Raw genomic sequence first — 20,516 nt, 5'->3', positions numbered from 1 at the left:
TTTTTGTATTTTTAGTAGGAACAGGGTTTCACCATTTTGGCCAGGCTGATCTTGAACTCCTGACCTTGTGATCCACCCGCCTTGGCCTCCCAAAGTGCTAGGATTACCGGCATGAGCCACTGTGCCGAGCCTCCTTTTTCTTTGTTTTGTAAAAAATACAGCCCAAACATTCTCTCCTCCGAGAAATCCTTCTTGGCTCCCTCTTCTCACCTAACCCTGGCTGTGGTCAGAGTCTCTCCTCCGAGAAATCTTTCTTGGCTCCCTCTCCTTCTCACCTAACCCTGGCTGTGGTCAGAGTCCCTCTCAGATCAAGTTTCCTTGATCACTATTGCAACCCAGGGGAATGCAAATTTAACCACCCACAGAGGCCAAATAGGCAGGGAACAGTGGGGAGGGCAGAGACTGGCAAACTGGCAAGGGAGAGCCTCTCAAAAATGGCCACCATGGCGCCATCCACCGACACAAAGGAATCTGAGAATAATGTTGCTAAATTGTCCAGTTTATCACAAGAAGCCAGACAACTCGGGTTTTTTTGTCACATCCTTCTATTTTCTAAATAATTCAAGATTTTATAAAAACATGTCAGCTAAATAAAACTGGTCTGGAGACCACCAGTTTTCGACTCTATTTGGGATTACCTTGGTTTACCTGCTCCTGTCTTCCTCTAAGGTTTGAGTCCCTTAAATGCAGGAACTCTGTCCCCTCAATGGCTCTCCAGTGCCTGGAACTAACTAGATGCTTAAGAAATGTTGAATGAACTAACAAAGGAGTAACTAGGCCAGCCATAAAGGGTCTCAGGTCAACAAAAAACCCAAAATGCTAAGTCTGAGAAATTCAAAAACTTACAAGCTGTATGATCCTGCACAAGTCATTCCCCCTTCTGGAAACTGTTTCCTCTCTTGGGACAAGGATGATGCGGTCCCTGATGCCTTGCCTACCACGCATGGCTGCTGGAGGATTAAATAACATGAAGTGTTCTTTGTATTAATTCAGCCATTATTGCTGGTTAACAGGGGTGTTTCCCCTTTCCTACGTCTTCACAGTTACCTGCATGGGAGGAGTCATTCTTATGACACCTGTCTCCTTTGTGACTTTGTTGGGGTGAAAAGGGGACAAACACCTATACCAAAATACAGTCATCATCAAGTAGACCTGGAAGTGTTGGCTGCCAGAGCAGATGGGTGAAGAGCACGTGCCTGGGCTCACAGCAGCTCTGGTGTCATTGTTGCTTCTGTGGCAGTACAGGAGGGATCTGCGTTCCGGTGAGGCACATGTGGTCAGTCATCCCTCAAGCAAGAGAGGGGTGTTACCACATGCCACTCTCGACTCTCGCATGCATCTGTTTGTTTGCCTGAGCCTCCATTATGCCAACACAAATCCCCCACACATTTGCGGTTTGCATCCCTTCATATTTATTACACTCTGTCTCCCACTGAACATCCAGGGAAGAAAAAAAATTGCAATGTCAACAAAACTCACTTGTTTTCATGAACAGCATTCTTAATGAGGAGGCACCAACACATGGCAAAATTTCTGAAAATCTAAAGATGGGACTTAGAGTAAAAGAGAGACCTTTTCGTATTTGCATATGTGGCTAAATTGGTGTTGACTGACTTACCACAGAATTTACAGATGGCTCGGTCATGTGCTGAAGTGAATCTACCAGATCAGAGTGTGAAATCCTTCTCATACCAAATTTTAACAAACCTGGGTCAGATGTTACAATTCCCACTTAGAGAGTATCCAGTTTTCTGTTCCAGAATCAGAAGTTAGCTCAGCCCTATCTGAATTTGAGAAGTAAAGCTGCTCTATACTTTTCGAAAGTCTTTTTCTAGGCTAGAATTATGGTCAATAAGATATTAAACATTTAATATCAAGAAAACTAGCAATGATCAGCTGGACTGAGACAGACCAAATAGGTTATATTATTCAACATCAAAATCTCAAATGATGGAGATGTAACTGAGTGAATACCACTAGTCACCTTCCAGAACACCTGAAAATATAACTGGTTTCTGAAGTTTTCTTCCACATGATTTTGGCAAATCCAAAACAAAGGATGATTTCCGTCTGGCCTTCCAAACCAGTTTACTCCCACCATGTCCAGCAGCGGAGACATCCCCCTTTTTGTGTGTCTTTTTGACACACAAACATGCACTACAAAAGTAGGTTGTGGAGGGCAATATATGCCACCAGGCATGCTACTCCTCCTCTGGACAAGATAACGTACTGGTTAACACAGTGGGCTATGAAATCAAATTGTCGGAGTTCAAATCCATGATCCACCAAAAATTAACACTGTGACTTGGGTATGTCACATGATCTTACTAAGCCTCTGTTTTCTGATCTGCAAAATGAACATAACAATACTAATTATTTCCCAGGATTCATATACTAATTAGGTGGAGGTGTAATCTGCTGAGCACATGTTTAGTATGGTACATAGTCATAAAAGGTTCTTTGCTTGGCCAGGCGTGGTGGCTCACACCTGTAATCCCAGCACTTTGGGAGATGGAGGCAGGTGGATCACCTGAGGTCAGGAGTTTGAGACCAGCCTGGCCAACATGGCAAAATCCATCTCTACTAAAAATACAAAAATTAGCTGGGCGTGGTGGTGGGTGCCTGTAATCCCAGCTATGCGAGAGGCTGAGGCAGGAGAATCGCTTGAACCCAGGAGGCAGAGGTGCAGTGAGCTGAGATCATGCCATTGCACTACAGCCTGGGTGACAAAAGTGAAACTCCATCTCAAAAAGAAAAAAAGGTTTTTTGCTTAAGAACCTTTAGATATACAAAGCCTTTTCAGATATACAAAGCTATTTCAGGGGTGAGATACTGCTCATCAGAGCAATCAGAACTACCTTCTACGCAACATCCCTCAGGATTACAGAAAAAAAAAAAACCCAAAAATATCTTTGTAATACTCACAATTCTAAGCAGACAGAAATGTCTAGCTTGTAATAGCTATGCCATTCTACAGCACAACTAATAAATAAGTTGTACCCCAGCACACTGACTGGACACTGGGCACATAGCTCCTCTCCCAGCATTAACCTCAAATTATGTAAATCAAAAAGAAACCTTCCAAAAATTTTCCTCTTCTCTCTGAGTGGCAGCAGCTGTGCGGCTCCAAGTCTTTTCAGGAATGTCAGCACATTAGTGCCATATAAACAGCTTGTCTTGGTAAGGCAGGGGATGGGGAGCTCTTGGAATGCAATATCTGACTGTTGCAATTCAAAAGGTATGTTTTACTACCATCTTAAAGTAGTAAGACCAAAATGGCATACTTCGAAAACTTTTGAATTGATTTCTTTTCCCTTATTTCCAACAGCTCTGAACCACTGCATGGTTGATATGCATTGCAATATTTATAAGGCACACAATAGGGTCCCATTAAAGCTGTAACTGTTAGTTGATTTTATTTTTATTATCTGCCTCACAACCCTGCCCCTTGTCCAAAATCACTTTGCGTACATTTCTTCCTAGTTTTGTAGCAACTTCTGTGTTATTACAGATTCTGGTTCCTACCACTCTTCAATGCAGACCTTTGCAAGGGACATTCAAGGGAGAACTACAGCATCCTACCTGAAACATCTCAGCTAAAAACATTTTAGAATAAATGTCTCCCCACTGACCCTTGTTGCTGCCTATAAAAACACTGCTCAAATAGTCCCCGATGAGACTGATGTCTGAGGTCTCTCAGACATACAGGTATCTGAGGTTTCTGCTTGTGGTTTTTAGTTTTGGCCAAATTTTAGGTATAGTCTAATGACTGCTCTCCAAAGTTCTCCCTTACAGGAAACATACCTAGCTCAATGATGCCAATGGGTTTAAATATTTAAGAATACTGTGGCGGTATTCTTAACAAATACCCATGTGTTCCCCCTACCTCATCTATGTCCTTGGGGCTGTGTGACCATCTGTGGCCAGTGGTGAATGAAGGAGTGAAGGGTTCCACTTCTAGGCCAAGCCATTGAGAGCTCGGTGCCTCCTCAACTACTATATCCCTGCTACACCAATTTGGGAGATACGTGTTCCAGAAAGAGAAACCACTAGTGGAGGAAGGCTGCTCAACCCTGTCAGACCTCATGTGGGTGAGAAATAAACCTTCGTGTGTTATTAAGCCTCTGGGGTGCTGGGGTATGTCTGCTGCAACAGCAATGAAGCTTACTCTAATACAGCCAACCTGGAATTAATGAGGCTGGCCACTGGGCTTCAGAGTTGTTTCCTGGGGTTGGGGGTGGGAGTGGGGTCATGTCTTTAACCCAGTTATTTAGGAATGTCCTCCTATGGAATTGCCTTTAAGGCCTATTAGGAGCATCACCCAAACCAATTTCATTAACATTATAGTCACCCCTTTCCTTTTTTGGCCCAAAGTGGTTCTGCTCAGTTGGTTAACCTACATTTATGCTATATTTAGCTCCAAACAGATGAGTTTTATCTATTTTTAGGATAAATACTTTGCACAACTGAGATCCTTCAAAAGAATGAACTCTAGAAAGAAATTCCAAAAGTTATTTTCAAGCATGTTGTATGCAATGGACATATTGGAAACTGTGTACAGCTATACAATGTGATGACATTTAAAGGACAAAATTCATTTAGATCTGTACATTTGATTTTCTTTATTAAAAAAAACAACTTCATTTGAGGCATACCAGGACCCAAGTTATATTTTCCATTTTTCCCTGAAGTCAGATCTGGTATAACACTACAACTAATGCCTGCACATGCACCACGTGCCAGGCACCAGGACAAGCATGTTCCACAGCTTGCACTGAATCCTCACGTGAACTTGTGGCCCATTTCTTAACTACATTTTGCAGATGAGGAAACTGAAGTTGGTGGAGAAGCCTTTGTCTAAGGCAGTGTGTCTCAATCTGTTTTTCATTGGCACCTCCTCTAAGGGGCCCTTTTAGACTCTTTTCCCCCCTAATTGCCCAGTGCCAATTTTAATACCATGAATGCACAATGCTGTTTTCATATATGTAAATCTGTGCTTTATACACAAAATAAGTCTATAAAAATCTCCCCAAAACAAATTCACACCTTGAGAGAGGACAGCACTGCTGGTACGAACACACGCTCCACAGCTGCACAGATAAGACAGTGTGGTGAAGTGTGGCTCCAAATCCAGGCTACATGACTATAGGCCCATGTTACAGTCTCTAGACACAGTAATGTTTCTTTATGATCTTGCCCTCCTGCAGTTTTGGCTCCTTAAATACCTTCCCATCATCCTCAGGATATGGCACATCTCCCTTCGATGAGGCCCTCATGATCTGGCCCTTGCTGTCCCCACACTCTGCTCCAACAACAGCGAGCCACATGTATCTGCTTGCAGTAGGCCAGGCTTTTCCTCCCCAGCTTCATTCTTCCACCTCTTCACCTGGCTGACCGCTGCTTGGGCTTCAAGCTTGGCCCAGGTCCTCCAGGGAGCTTTCCCTGACCTCAACCCCCATTCCAGGTTGGGTTGAAGCCCTTCCTATATGCTGTTATAGCAACTTGGATTTACCCTTCTCCAAATGCTCCCCATACTCTGTTATATTTATTCATCTGCCTCTTCCAATAGACTGTGAGGGCCAGGGGACCTCATCTCTAACTCTCTAGGCCCACCAGGATGCATGGCAAGAACTCTGTAAGCATTGCATAAATAACAGGAAGCTGAAAATGGCTTCAGTGCATATGCAATAGAAACAGCTTTATAATTTTTTAAGTAACAGAATGCCTAGCTGAACCTTCTACTCACTTTTTTAGGTCTTGATGGTCCTTTGGACAACCATCCCTTGTTCGGCTGCAGTCCAAGGTTTTGATGGCAGTGACACTGATCCTACTTCTAGGCTCCAGAGTTAAATATAAGACCTAGGCCTGACAAGAGTGTTCCATCCTTTTGACCACTAAACGACTCCAGGGTATGGATAAATGATGTAAGTCAATAATAAGAGATGCCATGTTGGGACTTAAGTGGAACTATTAGAGGAGAAATATTCCCTTTCCACTGGGGTGGAGGCATATCAGTCTAACATGGCCAGAGGCTGCTCTGTGGAACAGGCAGAGGGCCTGCCTAAGCGAGAAGACCACACAGAGAGCAGATCCCAGAGACTGAGGGCAAGAGAAACACACAGACCAAACCAGCTAAGTCCTGATGTTCCATCTTACAAACCAGCCAGCCCCAATGCTCCTGAACTTCTCAATTCCATGAATCAAACTTTTTTTTTTTTTTTCCTTGAGCTTAAGGCGTTTTGAAATGGATTTTTGTCAACTGCAACAGAAAAGGGTTCTGGGCAACACAGTGGGTGATGATATTGCCAACTATTTGGCCCACAGCAGGCTTTCAACAAATTGAGTTCTCATGCTCTTCCTTGGTCAAAGAATGTGGCTCAAAAAGAAAGGACAGTGATAGTACCTACCATACAGCTCTGTTGTGAGAATCACATGAGATGGTGCCACCCGAGTGCTTGGCACAGTGCCTGGCACTCAAAAAGGACTCACTGAAAACATTAGCACTAACACCACTGTACAGTGGGAGACTTGGAAGAGACAGACTTCAGAGACCTTGAGTGTAGTTTTCCACTATTTCATGAACCTATTAAGTTGTAGTATCAACAACTCGGAGAAAACACACTCAAAAATCACAATAACTGCAAAGGGCCAGTCCTTGGTTGTGGTAGAAACTGCTGCCACAGTGAGCAGGTTTGAACCTCCCGGTGCCAGGCCTGCCTCCTGAAGAAATGATCCAGGTGGTTTTGATCTGCCTCAATGCTCTACTTATGACAAGTCTGTTTGCCAATCATCCAGTCTTACTGCGCCTCAAAAGGCAGAAGAGAAGCACTGTTGTTCTAGCTAAAAAACTGCATTGCCAAAGGGAAACACACGGCTCCTCTGTATTTACCAGTTTTCTATGTGAGCCCCCCAATGCTTCCTTCTTTCGCATTAATAATTTGTAAAAAGTTGGACAGAAAAAAGGTCCTTGTCCCCTCTAGGCTGTATGCTTAGCCAACTCATTCATCCTAACACTAATTTAATTTTACTTTCCTTGCTCTATAAGAATTTTCTTCTTCACACTCATTTTTTGTGCTCCTGGGATTAGGAATCTGGTAAAAGCTCAAGTCCAGACTCTGTTGGATGAAGTTTAAAGCTCTGGTTACTTTAAATGAAGCTTTTGAAGAAATATATGCATACATGTATAATAAACATCATAAAAACATTTCAGACAGGAAATATTAAGATATTATTCAATTCATATTTTCCATTTGGACTCACTGAGTTTTTCAGAAGTATAAACAGTTGTCATTTTCTAAAGGGAAAATACATTTTGAATGGAAGGATTTTAAAGCTGTTTACTACATGACACAGCCCTTCCCTATAAGAAACCTGAAGTAAATACTCATGTTTTGGCCGGCTGGGTATGGATGCCTGTTTGGCCCCATGGTCCTTCTTGGTCACAGTGATCCATTTTGGGAGGGGGTAGAGGATCCAAAGTGGGCCAGTCAGAAACAATCCGGAGGGTTTTGCTAGAATTGCCAGGTACAAGGTGTTTCTTTATGCTGTGGCAGCTGTGGGACTTCTCTGCTCCCCTGTGGTGACAGCCTGAGACTAAAACCAAACAGTGCTGACTGAGCAGAGCCATGAGACAGGCATGCTGCCCTTGTTAACCTCACCTGATTAGTTAAACTCACACTAGGTGGCCTCTAATTTACCAATGGGCTTCAAACATATTTGCACAACACTTTTTCCTGGAGAAGGGATGACATGCAGGTGAGTCTAGTGTTCCTATGCTCGCCCCAAAATACAACATACTTCATAATCTTGCTGGTCTGCAGCACTAAAGGGCTTATGGTTACCGTCAGATGCCTGAGGAAACCTGAGATGACCTCCTTCCTTATTCTCCTGTTCCAGTCAATTAGGAACAGACCCAATCTGCCAGCAGATTCTGTTGCTCCCACCTTCAAAATAGATGTCTACGCAATGAATTATCACCACCTACACCGCTACCCTCATCTGAGACACAATTGTGTCCTTCTTGAACTAGTCCAGTGGTCTCCCCAATGGTCTGTGTTTCTGCCCCCGCTCCTCTTCAGTCTGTATTCAACACAGCAGCCAAGTAGTCTTGAAGTTAAATCACAACATTCTTCTGCACCAAACCCTACTCATCTTCGAGTGAAAGGCAGTGCATTAACAACGGCCCACAAGACTGTGCAGCATGACCCGATCCTGCTCTACCCTGTTTCTTTCTGATACCCTTTTCTGCCACCTTACCCCTGTACTCGTGTCTCAGCCCCACTGACCTCTGGCTCTTCCTGGTACACACCAGGCATGCCCTTGCCTCAGGGCCTTTGCATGTGCTGTTTCCGCTACTTGGAACTTGCCCCAGGTGGAGCCCATTTGGTTCCCTCCTCCTTTAGGTCCTTGCTCAGGTATCATCTCCTTGACCACTCTGAACACTCCTGCTAGGCCCCCATGGGCCCCTCCCCTTTCCAGATTTAGTTTTCTCCATTATCCAGTTACCACCATCTTAGAAATTACATGTTTTAGTTATTTGCTTTGTTTATTGCCTGCCTCCTCCACTAAAACGTAAGCTCCATGATAGTAAGGATTCTTATCTGTTTTACTCACTTTTTCAGAAATCACTTGTGCCTAGAAGACTGGCACACATTATGGGCTCAAAATTGAGTGAATGGAAAGAAGGGAAGGAGAGATGAAAATATGACACCTGTTTCTCACTGGTGAAGCCTGTCAGATGAAGGGCAGAAGCCGCCTACATCGGTCTGAGAGGTGAAGGCACCCAGGCCAACTGAATGGGCTTGATGGAGTTGCTCAGCTGAATTGGCTGAGATGGTCCGGCTGAAAAAACACAACTTCTAAAGAGAGGCTGCAACCTGGCTTCCCATGGGAAGCAGTGAGAGTCCGGATAGCTTACAGTCTGCCATTTTAATCTTACATGTATTAAATACCACATAATATGCTAAATTTTTTCTTATAGCCCAATTTAATTTTCAGTGAAAGACTATGAAAAAAAATTCTAAGGTCAAGAGGAGTTATGTGACTACAACAAAGTAAAGCATCATCTCAGAAAAACTGCAAATGCTATGACTTGTTAACTCATTTTGCTGGTTCTGAAACTAACATTCAAAGTGGACATGGGATTTGGATCTATCTAGCAAGTAGCAGAGCTGGGATTTGAACTTGGATCTCCTTGGTTCTCAAACAAAAACCTCTTTGGTACTAAATCCCAGAAGCTCACCATAAGTGCCTTGACCTCCAAAGTGGATCTGGCCCTGCCATTGTCTAACAGAGACAAGAGGGTCTCCCAGGTGGCAAGACCAGAAACACTTAAGCTACCTCACCTTCCTGAATGCAGAGGCCGTGGGATTCCCCTCCCATGAGCAAAACCTGGCCAGCATCTGGCCCCCATATCTACGCTGTAGGTGCTGCCTGGCTTACCTCCAGTAAACGAGCACAGCAATGAGAAGGATGAGGCACACGAAGGTCAAGGCTGATACCACAATCAGAGGGATGATCCACTCCATCCTCCCTGGAGCAGGGCGGCTTATCATTCCAGAGGTGTTTTTTTCCGCTGCCAAGAGAAATCATCCCAGTTAGAGAACAGAGGTTAGTGGAGGTGGGAGCCAGAATGTGAGGCAGAGTTTTGTTCCAGTTTTGTGTGGTTTCTGGAGAACTGGGCCACTTGCTCTGGGCTGCCCCATGACAGGAGGGGCAATCTGCAGCCCTCACCATCTCCTGCCCCATCCCAACCCACACAGGGCCTCTTCTGTGGGCTGCATTCTGTAATCGGCAGTTATATGGACTTACAGATAGAGCTGAAGGTGTTTTTAGACAGCCGTACAGAAGACACAGACATTCCAGCCTTACCCCAAGAACATGACCGACCCAGAAGAGCCTTTGAAGGTGCTGAGGACGTGTGCTCAAGTCTCAAAGAAGCAAGGGTGGAATGGCTGTCCAAGAGCCTCTCAGGTTCTCTAGTGCAAGGGCAGGAGGGCTGGCATGAGGGGTTTCACTAGGATAACTAGAACTGGCTGTGACTATGACGACCATCTATTCTTTGCTGCTCAGCATCCCTTACTCCTTGCTGTAGGAACAACTACACCCCAATTCTGCTTTGGGAAACCACCTTTCCCTAACAGATATAGTCATGGTGGGACAATCATCGGAGTGTGCGGCTCCCTGCTCTGGTCAACGATGTAGCACTCAAGCCAGGACTATTACGTCTTGCCCTAGAATCTCACCACTGACTCTAAGACTGAACAACAGCACATCCCAGCAGGAGCACCTAGGTGCTTTTGTGTGCGGGCTCCTACCATCCAGATCCCCAGAGATCCTGTTTTTCCTAAAATGCTTCTCTAGTTTGTCCTTTGATCCTATCACCTACCCCAGATCCTTCCAAAAGCTCCTATTTTCTTTCCTGAAGACAGGAAGCCATACCACACCCTATTCCCAGAGCACGTCTGTAACCAGCAGCCACAATCTAGAGGTTAGCAGGGAAAGCTTGCCAAATAGTTCAGGATTCTCGCTGGTCAGCCAATACCTGTTAATCAGGCAGCTCCTTCCTCCACCTCTCCAGGCCCTGAATATCTTCAGAAGTCCCCGGGAGCCTCAGCAGAAGATCCTATCTTCCCTTCCACTGTGGAGAAGATGCCTGGAACATGCCAGGTGGCCCAAATGAAGCCCCGGTTGGGATGCTGGGGCTGGGAAGAGCACAGGTGCACAGAGGCAAGCAGCGAAAAAGCAAAGGTCGTCTGTGACCACAGGGAGAAGCCCCTTAAAAAAATCTAACACTGGCTGCAGGCTGACTCGAGCCCAGCAAGGATTCCTCCTGCACTGCAAAAACGAGGCCAGCGTTCAGCCAGCCCGGAGTGTCCCTCTGCAGGATGGACTAAATGCAGAGCTAATCAGGTTGAGTTTCCAGGTGAGAGAAGGTAGGCTGAGTAGGGAAGAATTGGCTGTGGGAGCAGATTTTTAAAGAGGCGAGACTCTCGAGTCAGGAAGAAGTGTGTTACGATGCGTTTCACTGGATTTCCTCTAATGCATTTTATGTTGACCACCTCCTTTGTTTCAGGCACAGGCCTGTGACGCAGGCAGGACCTGATGTATCCCCAGCTCACAGGTAGAAGACGACAGAGTCAAGTAGGTGCAGCACACTCTGATTAAAAACCACCGCAGAGCACTTTGCCATTTATAAAGTGCCTTCCTAGCTGTGCCTGTCCATTTTCTTAACCCCCTGCTCCATTTTTTCATTAGATAGGATAGATTCTTACCAAGCCCCTACTATGCACAGGCCTGGTGCAAGGGGAGGGGGACACAGCAGTACATCAGACAGTAGCACTGCTGTGCCCATGGGGAGGAATCTTAAATGGGGAGAGGCGGGCACAACCACAAGTAATAATACAATGAATGTGGCACCAGGGGATGCACAGGGGGCCATAGGGGAATAGCTCTCCAAGCCCAGGTCTCCATGAGCTCCCCAACGAAGGCAAGTGTTGAAGGATGAAGGGGAGTTAGTTAGGCAGAGAGTTGGGGAAGAAGGGTGTTCTGGATGGAGACCATCAAATCAGTGGGAGTAAAGAATGAGAGGAAAGGGGACCCAGATGGGGAATTGGAAGGCAGATGAAGCCAGGGCCTTTTAGGCTAAAATAAAGAAACTGATTTTAGTCCTAAGGGCAGTAGATACTACTGCAGGGTTTTAAGCTGAAGCAGACAAAGATCAGGCATGCCTTCTCTCCATCAACATAATGCTTTTATTGCAAAGCTCTGGTGGCTGGCCAGAGAAACCAGAGTTGCAAATAAGAATTTTGTGGGGCCCCCAGAAGGGGGTAGCCCAGCCAGGCAATTATCTGGCTGGTGGTGGGGGGATCTCAAAGACCTGGAAGTCCTGTTAATGGAAAACAATGTTGGGAGGGTTGACGCTATAGGCCACATGTTCAGTTAAAATCAGTATCCACTCTGGGAAGCCCTTGGGTACAGGAGGGACTCTCAGTGTCTTGTTCCTCTCCTCGCTCCTTACAGAACAGGATTCTTGCCTGTGCTGCTACAAAGAATGAAAACTCCATGTCCTATTCATCCCAAACCACAGAAAGGAACTCTTGGCCAAAATAGTCCCTCACACTTATATCCCTAAACAATCACTGGCAATACCACCTCTGTGGTATTTCTATCATTTTTTTTTTTCCTTTTTTGAAACAGGGTCTCACTCTGTCACTCAGGCTGGAGTGCTTGATCTCAGCTCACTGCAACCTCCGCCTCCCAGGCTCAAGCGATCCTCCCACTGTAGCCCTCCAAGTACCTGGAATTACAGGTATGCGCCACCACGCCCAACCAATTTTTGTATTTTTAGTAGAGACAAGGTTTCACCATGTTGCCCAGCTGCCCTCGAACTCCTGACCTCAAGTGATCCTTCCACCTCAGCCTCCCAAAGTGCTGGGATTATAGGCGTGAGCCACCACGCCTGGCATATTTCAGCCATTCTAAAACCAGTGAAAAATGACCACTCCAGAATTTCTTGGCCTTGGGAAGGGGTTCGGGAGTGACCATCTGTTTGTGTGGATCAATGGCATGTTATATTGTCCCTGAAGCCCCAGGGGTATCTCTCTGTTGGTGATAATGTCTGTCCCCCTCTCCTCCTCTACGGGGTGAGTGTTCAGTTTTCATTGGATTCTAAGAGGGGTCCAGGACCCAGAAAAAGTGAGAACCAACAGCATAGAGAATAAAGGTCCAGAAGACAAGGCTCTTGAGTCACAGCCCAGGTCAGAACTGGCCTCAAACTTGATTTCCACAATGGAGTCATTTCTCCCTCTAACATTTCGTGAAAGTGTGTAATAACTGGCCGGGGGACAGGGTTGGAGGGGGGATTCCCATAGGGGGTTGGAGCCTATCTGAAATCCCACTGTGGACAGTCTCCAAATGGCAGTTTCTATGGAGGAGCTCTCAGGGTGGCAATAACTTGTAGTGTCAGTGAGAGACTTAAGGAAGTTTTTCTGACAAGTTTCACTCTGACCTTGACTAACGGCAGGCAGTTTCATTGGCTTGGGTCTTTTACATAAAAGCCAAGCAAAAATAAGAATGCGACTGAATTTCCACGTGGGGCATGATAAAGTTGATTTCATTTTCAAATTCACAGTACTGCTTTGTCTTCCTGGTGCCAGGAACCTAGAATTGGATTCCGTCTCCAGGTGATCAAGTGAAATCTGCTCCTGTCACTTTCCTAAGTAGCCCCTCATGGCCCTCAGGATACCCCTGAGTGGGGAAGCAAGGCTTTTCAGGAGCAGGGCCTTCCATCCCCAAACCAGCATCATCTCCTGCTGTTCCAGCTACACTCACCCAGTCAGTGACCATGCTGGGCCATGGTCCCACCTCTCTGTCTTTGCCCCTCCCATTCCTACTGTAGGGAGTGCCTTTCCTTTCCTGATGCCAGAATTCATCTTATTGATCCTTCGATCCTGGTTCAAATGCTGCCTTCTCTGTGAGGCTTCCAGAAGCCGCCAGTTTGCACTATCTCTTAAGGGCAGAGCAGAGATTATAGGTTCAAATCCTGGCTCTGCCATTTTCTGTGTAACCTTTAGCCAATAACTTAAACCACTTTGGGCCTGGAGTTCTTCATCTATAAAACAGGATAAAAAGAGCCTACTTCATAGGACTGTTGGGGAATCCAATGAGAAGATACATGTAAGCACCTAGAGGTGTGCCTGGCATCAAGCAAATGCCAAGTGCCACCCCACCATCATCATCTTGTGTTACTCTTACTGCACACATCACACTCAATTATAATCGCTCTTTTGTGACTCTAGGTCCCCAAAGGTAGGGCTGATTTCCATCTATGTATGGAAGAACAGTTACAAAGCTCTGCCTCCTACTAGCTTTGCAACTTTGGGCAACTGACCTAACCTCGCTGTGCCTCAGTCTCCTCCTCTGTAAATGGAAGTAATAATGTTGCATACGGCATTGTGGGGGATGAAGATTGAGTTTTGCATACAAAACACTTAGAATGTTGCTTGGCACCTGTTTAATGTTAACTATTGTGATTACTGTCATCACCACCACCCCAACTTCGGCAACACCATCACCAGCCACCATCCTAGCAGCAGCATCATTACTTATCATCACCACCACTCTCTTCCTCAGCACCCTCACACCATAGCAGGAGATGGTGAGTGCACACTGGTGTTTGCTGAATCTGACTCCTCTCTGTAACATCTGAGTGTATAACATCTGAGTGGCAGTCCTACAGAGCTTCAGATGTGCTGGGTATCAGCACAAAGGGCTGCCTATGATGAGATTGCTAGTAAAGAGCTAGAATCTCAGTTTGCCCTGAGACTAGACTGTATCATACTTCTTTTCTTCCCCCCTTTTTTTTTTGGTAGAGACATTTTCTTGATATGTTGCCCAGGCTGGTCTCAAACTTCTGGGCTCAAGGGATCCTCCTGCCTCAGCCCCCACTCAAAGTGCTGGGATTATAGGTATGAGACACTGTGCATGGCCCCTGTACTTCTTGCTGTGTCCTTCAGAAGAAATACCCGTCCTGCTCCCTGACTCAATTTGTGGCCCTAATAAAACAGCAAGCTGCCAGGACTACTAGAACACACAAAGTGTGGCACTGAGTATACACCCATCTCATAATAGGCCCTCAGACACCGACAATCCATGAGGCTAAAATTCCCCATGCCTAGACCTCCAGAGACCAGAACATGCTGTAGGCCTTTCAGTACAACCACAGCAGCATGCCGCAAGGTGGCAATTCTGCACCCCAGACTCAGGCAGACCTGAGTACAAATTCTGACTTAGGCCTTTCCAGCTGTGTGGCTTTGGGTAAATGACTGCCCATCTCTGAGTGTCTGTTCACTCCTGTATCAAAGGGAGACAAATGATAACACTCACCTCTCGGGAGTCCTGAGGATGAAAAAAGATTGTCTGTGTGAAAACAGACTATAAGTTATGGCTACATAACTTACAGGACCAAATGCAAAATGAAATCATGGGGCCCATTCAAAAGTTATTAAAGAGGTTTGAGAAGGTGACAGTAGAGTATGAGAGAGTATGAAGGCAAGCATAGGCCCTTCTGAGCACAGGGCCTGTGTGAGTGCACAGGCTGCCTGCTCACGAAGCTGCTCTGGATCAGTCAGGCACCAAGCACAGTGCCTGACACAGAGGAGATGCCCAAGAAATATTCATTCTTTTCTTTTGCCCAAGAAATGTTCATTCTTTTCTTTCCTTCAATGGAGCCAAGCAACAATGCTGACAGTATAGTAACACTAGACACTCCCATCTGTCAGGAGCAGCACACTTTTATGCAGAGCTTTGCTGGTGACCTAGCTGCCTCCTGAAGGGTCCAACGGAACTGAGCTGCCCAGTTACTGGGGGTTTGCTTCCTTCCATGATGCCTAAATTGTGACACCAAGATAAGGGCAGGACCTCTGCGTTAACAGAGCTCCTCCTCACCTCCATCTCTGGTTCATCCAGATGATGCAGTTTTCCCAGAAGGACTAGCCCTTCGATTCCTGCCTGACATGGGTTATGAACTGGCAACTCTGGTTTGACACCCCTTCCCAGTAATTATTTTTTAATTGGGAGGTAGCTACCAACATTTAATAAGCAAATAAATTCAGATAAAAATCAGCAATGGTAGCTTCCACTGGAAATGTTCAAGGTTGGCAACAAAAGCCTGAACTCCTACACGGCAAACATCAGTTGGAATCAAGCAGCACACTCCCTTCTGACAGGGTATGTCTCACTGGTTTGCCACAGTCGTCACTACTCCCTAATGTCACACCGGACCAGCTTTCCTCACCCCAATTCCCATTGCCAGCTCACTCTGGCCAGCCTAGTTTCAGTTTGCAAGATGGCACTCTGACCCAGTGAGTCTGCAGAACAACACTAACTCAGGTCTTTTAAAAAGGCCTCAAAATCAAAAGTAAAAATCATGGTTTAATAAACTTATCACAATCCTGATACCACTAACCTGGCTCAAGAGAAGAGGCTCTTTCTGTACAAAGCGGCTTTCTCCAATTCTGTTTATTTTTGAAGAGATTTTATTTTTAGGCCAATTAGAAACTAACCATGCTGTTGCTCTGCCCATATAACATAGTCCATTCTCAGTGCATTTGATCTGTGTAGAAGATGACAATGAGGAAAGGAGTGTCAACTGATACCCAGTACTTCCCCAGTGGATGTGATGTGCAGGTGAACAGCTACTCAGAGGGTGATGTGAGGCCAGCTAGAGCCCCGACTCAAAGAATGAGCCTGCTCCCAAAGTGTCTTCCCCGTGAAACTTGGAGCAAAATGCTAATGAACCCTCTCTGGGCATATGCAGGAGGAAGGTAAGGTTAACAACCTCCCCACAGCCTTTCTTTCTCTACGTCTTTATTTCAGCACCCAGCAGAATCTGAGTAAAGTGCCTCCATTCTGCTTTTTAAAAAAAATAAAAAAAAAAAAGAAAAGAAAAACAGTTTTCAGTGGCATATGTCATCACTGAATTAATGCTGTTTGCCTTTTACTGGCTTGGCTCTCATCCCAGTAGAAGCAAATAAAAACGGAGTACAATGTACTATAAATGCTACCGGCAGCAATACATCAGATGGACCCATCTGAAATGCCTCCTACCCTCCAGTAAGGGCTCAACTTCTGCTACAGGACAAGAACCCCTCTGGTGTCAAGACTAAAACTAGCTTGGATCCAAGAGGCCTCTATCAGGAGTAGGGAAGAGCAAGATTCTTTAATTTGCAAGGAAGATAAAGAGAAGGACGATCTGCATACTCATAAATTGATAGCCTGTTTCCATCGTGGGGAATTTCACCATATTTGTTCTGAACCATACCACTCATTAAAAACCTCCCAACATCTGTGAATTAAGGTGGCTGCTTAAAAAAAAAAGTGGTAAAAAACACATAACACAAAATTTACCATCTTAACCATTTCTAAGTGTCCCATTCAGTGATGTTGAGTATATTCACACTGTTGTGCAACTGATCTCCAGAACTTTTTCCTCTTGCAAAACAGAAACTCTAGATCCATTAAACAACTCCCCATTTCCCCTTTCATCAGCCTCTGGCAACCACCATTCTCCTTTGTTTCTTTGAGTTTGACTGTGCTAGGTATCTTAGATAGGTGGAATTCGTCTTTTTGTGACTAGCTCATTGCACTTAGCATAATGTCCTCAAGGTTCATCCATGCTGCAGCATGTGACAGGATTTCATTCCTTTTAAAGGCCAAACAGTTATTTCACTGTATGTACTCTATGCCACATTTTATCCATTCACCCATTGATGAACACTTGGGGTGCTTCTACCTCTTGGCTATTGTCTATGATGTTGCCATGAACATGGGTCTACAAATATCTCTTTGAGATCCTGCTTTCAATCCTTTGGCCATAGAGTTAACCCATCAACAACATAGGTGTTAGGGGTGCTAATCCCTGAATAGTCAGAAATTCATGTATAACTTTTGAGTCTCCAAAAACTTTCCTGCTAATAGCCTACTGTTGACTGGAAGCCTCACCAATAACATAAATAGTCAATTAACACATATTTGTACATTATTTGTATTATATGCTATATTCTTACAATAAGGCAAGCTAGAAAAAAGAAAATGCTATAAAGAAAATCGTAAGGAAGAGAAAATATTTATATTTACTATTCATTAAGTGGAAGTGGGTCATCATAAAGGTCTTCATTCCCATCATCTTCACTTTGAGCAGGCTGACGAGGGGAGAATGAGGAGGGGTTGGTCTTCCTCTTTCAGGGGTGGCAGAAACAGATGAAAACTCATGTATAAGTGGATACAAGCAGTTCAAGACTGTTTTTCAAGGGTCAACTGTATACCCAGAAGTAGAACTGCTAAATCATATGATAATTCTGTTTTTACTTTTTTAAGGAACTATCATACTATTTTCCACAGTGGCTGCACATTTTACATTCCCACCAACAGTGCACAAAGCGTTCCCTTCTTTCCACATTTCTGCCAACACTTATTTTCTATATTTTTGATAGAAACCATTCTAACGGGTGTGAAATGATAAGGTGGCTGCTATTTTTACAGGGCCACAAAATTGGCCTTTTATTTTTCTGGAGCCCTGACGTTACCCAAACCACTGCTGCAGAGAAATGATTGTTCATCAGTTACAAATAAATATGTTCTCCTGCAACAGGACACTGGCTCTGTGGTAACACGTGTGGGCAGGATTAGAGCATCATTCGTTTCCATTTATATCACTGCCAAGAGTTCCTGTGAATAAGTGCTCCCTTACCATTTCACGCAGAGCTTAGTTCACTAGACTCAAACAATCAAAATGATGGTCTGTCATCTCTATTTCAATTAGTTGTTGGGAAAGTGGGGAGGCATTTGATAAATCCTAATTTAATTCCAAGCCCCTAAAAGATGGCAAGTCCTAACCTACCAGACGGCCACCACTGACAGTTGATTGCAAAAGTACGTGGTTTTGAAATCAGTCACAGACAGAAGCTGTACACCAATCTTACACCAACTATGCCACCTGCTGCAACCTGAATTCTTGACTACAACCTCTCTGGAAATCTAACTGTTCTTAGTGGGGTCTGGTTTTCCATACCATGAGATTTACCATCTGTCTTAATTCAAAGATCGTTCAGTGGGCAATAGAAACTCCAAGGACCCAGATACTTTCTGAGAAGAAACTAAACTGTACTGGCAGCTGAATAACCCCTTCAGCCTACCCTGAGCTCATTCCCGTGGACATGCCAGGAAGATAACAGATCAGGACGGGGGTGGGCAGAATTATAAAGAAAACACTTCTCTAGAAAGAAACCTGATCAGCAAAACTAGCCCTGGCTGAAAACTACTTCTGATAGTCCATACAAGTGCCTGATACCACTAATTTTAAATAAAGCATGCTGTACTGCTCCCAATCCCTAGACAGCTGGGTACTGCAGTCATGATTTCTGCCCAATCTGCATGAACCTGTACTGGTACTTCGTCTTTAAATTACTACTCTATTTGTCCTCAAGTAAACTTCTTCAAAAAGGAAACTTTACATGAATACTATAAATCAGGGGTTCTCGGCCTTGGTATTAATGACATTTTGACTAGATGGTTCCTTGTTGTGGAGCTGTCCTGTGCACCATATGACGTTTAGCAACAGCCCTGGCCTCTACCCACGAGACACCAAGTAGCACCCCAGTGCCAGTTATGACAACTAAAAATGTCTCCAGATGCTCCCAAATATTCCTAGGGAGAAGGACAGAATTGCCTCCGGTTGAGAACCACTGTCACAAATGGAAAGTTGGTCTCTTTTTAAAAGCACACATTAAAATATTCACTTAATAATTAATACTGCATCTGAAATCATCTGGCATTGCTAATTCTGGGAACCGGTGCCAAAGCCAGCACCACGTGGGGAGGATCCCCCGGGACTATAGAGTCAGAGCCCATGTTTGGGCTTTGTCTTGCCACGGGCCGTGTGGCTCTGGGCACGTTCCTTCATCAGAGCCTCCTTCCCTCACCGGCATGACGGCAACAAAGCATGACATTCATGGGAGTACCCTAGAATCAGTGACATACTCAGCTGGACTTCTGCACAGGCAGAGCTAGCACAAATGTTCACTGGTGACGCTGTTATTATTTCTGTAATTAAAGTTTTTCACATTGGGTTCCTTAGTGCTTGAGAGTTCCAAAGGGGCGCCTCATGGTTTGCCCAAAGGAGCAGAGTGGCTGCAGCTTTGCACCCTCCACTCTGTCTCAAAGCAGAACAGCAGCCCAGAGCCACTGCCCAACTGTGTCCATTCTTAGCTCATGGGCCGTGCAAATGCAGGCCAGGGGATGGATGTGGCCTGCTGGCTGTGGTATGCCGACCCCTGAAGTGGACTGTCCCCTTGGCACCTGACTCAGGGCTGAGCCAGAAGAGGCAGTTAGTAAACCTTCAGCAGTGAGTGTTCACACACTGGGGTTCTGAGCAAGATTCAATCTGAAAAAAGTTTCCCTAATTTAAGGAAACAAAAATGGAAAATCCCAGCACGAAATGATGAATTTGTAGATGATGCCCACTCTGAAATGTGTTTGTAGGGTATGCTGTACTGCACAGTGCCCCCAAGAACATTTCATTGCATCAACTGGCTTCTGGGTTCAGGCTGTGGCTCCTGAGGGTGGGACCACATGCTGGATTTCCATGTAGCAGACATCCAGCTGAGGGCTTTGCACTAAAGAAACGCTAGAAAAAAGCCTGGTGAGAGGGAGTACACGTAAGCCTTCAAGCCTTCTGAAAGGCTTCCAGGGAAGTTGAAACTCTAGCAATCAACACTATAGTAGAGGTTGAGCACCAGCGGTTCCTACCTGGCCCAGGGATGGGTTTAGTTTGGCCTACATTTTTTTTTTTTTTTGAGACGGAGTCTTGCTCTGTCGCCCAGGCTGGGGTGCAGTGGCCGGATCTCAGCTCACTGCAAGCTCCGCCTCCCGCGTTTACGCCATTCTCCTGCCTCAGCCTCCCGAGTAGCCAGGACTACAGGTGCCCGCCACCTAGCCCGGCTAGTTTTTTGTATTTT

General features: G+C 45.2%; 1 protein-coding gene across 2 annotated transcripts in view; it reads right to left on the bottom strand.

Annotated features, from left to right (window-relative positions):
• Positions 1-20,516, bottom strand: part of PTPRG (protein tyrosine phosphatase receptor type G) — a 745,340-nt gene that overhangs the window by 69,995 nt on the left and 654,829 nt on the right. For both annotated transcript variants that reach the window (XM_015130516.3, XM_002802749.4), the window contains exon 13: positions 9,442-9,574. In XM_015130516.3, coding sequence (XP_014986002.3) covers positions 9,442-9,574 — 133 coding nt within the window. The remainder of the gene's footprint in view (positions 1-9,441; positions 9,575-20,516) is intronic.

This window comes from Macaca mulatta, chromosome 2 (assembly GCF_049350105.2).
Source record: "Macaca mulatta isolate MMU2019108-1 chromosome 2, T2T-MMU8v2.0, whole genome shotgun sequence".
Lineage (NCBI taxonomy): Eukaryota > Metazoa > Chordata > Mammalia > Primates > Cercopithecidae > Macaca > Macaca mulatta.
Note: the sequence above shows the minus strand (reverse complement) of the source record. Positions and strands in the feature narration are given on the sequence as shown.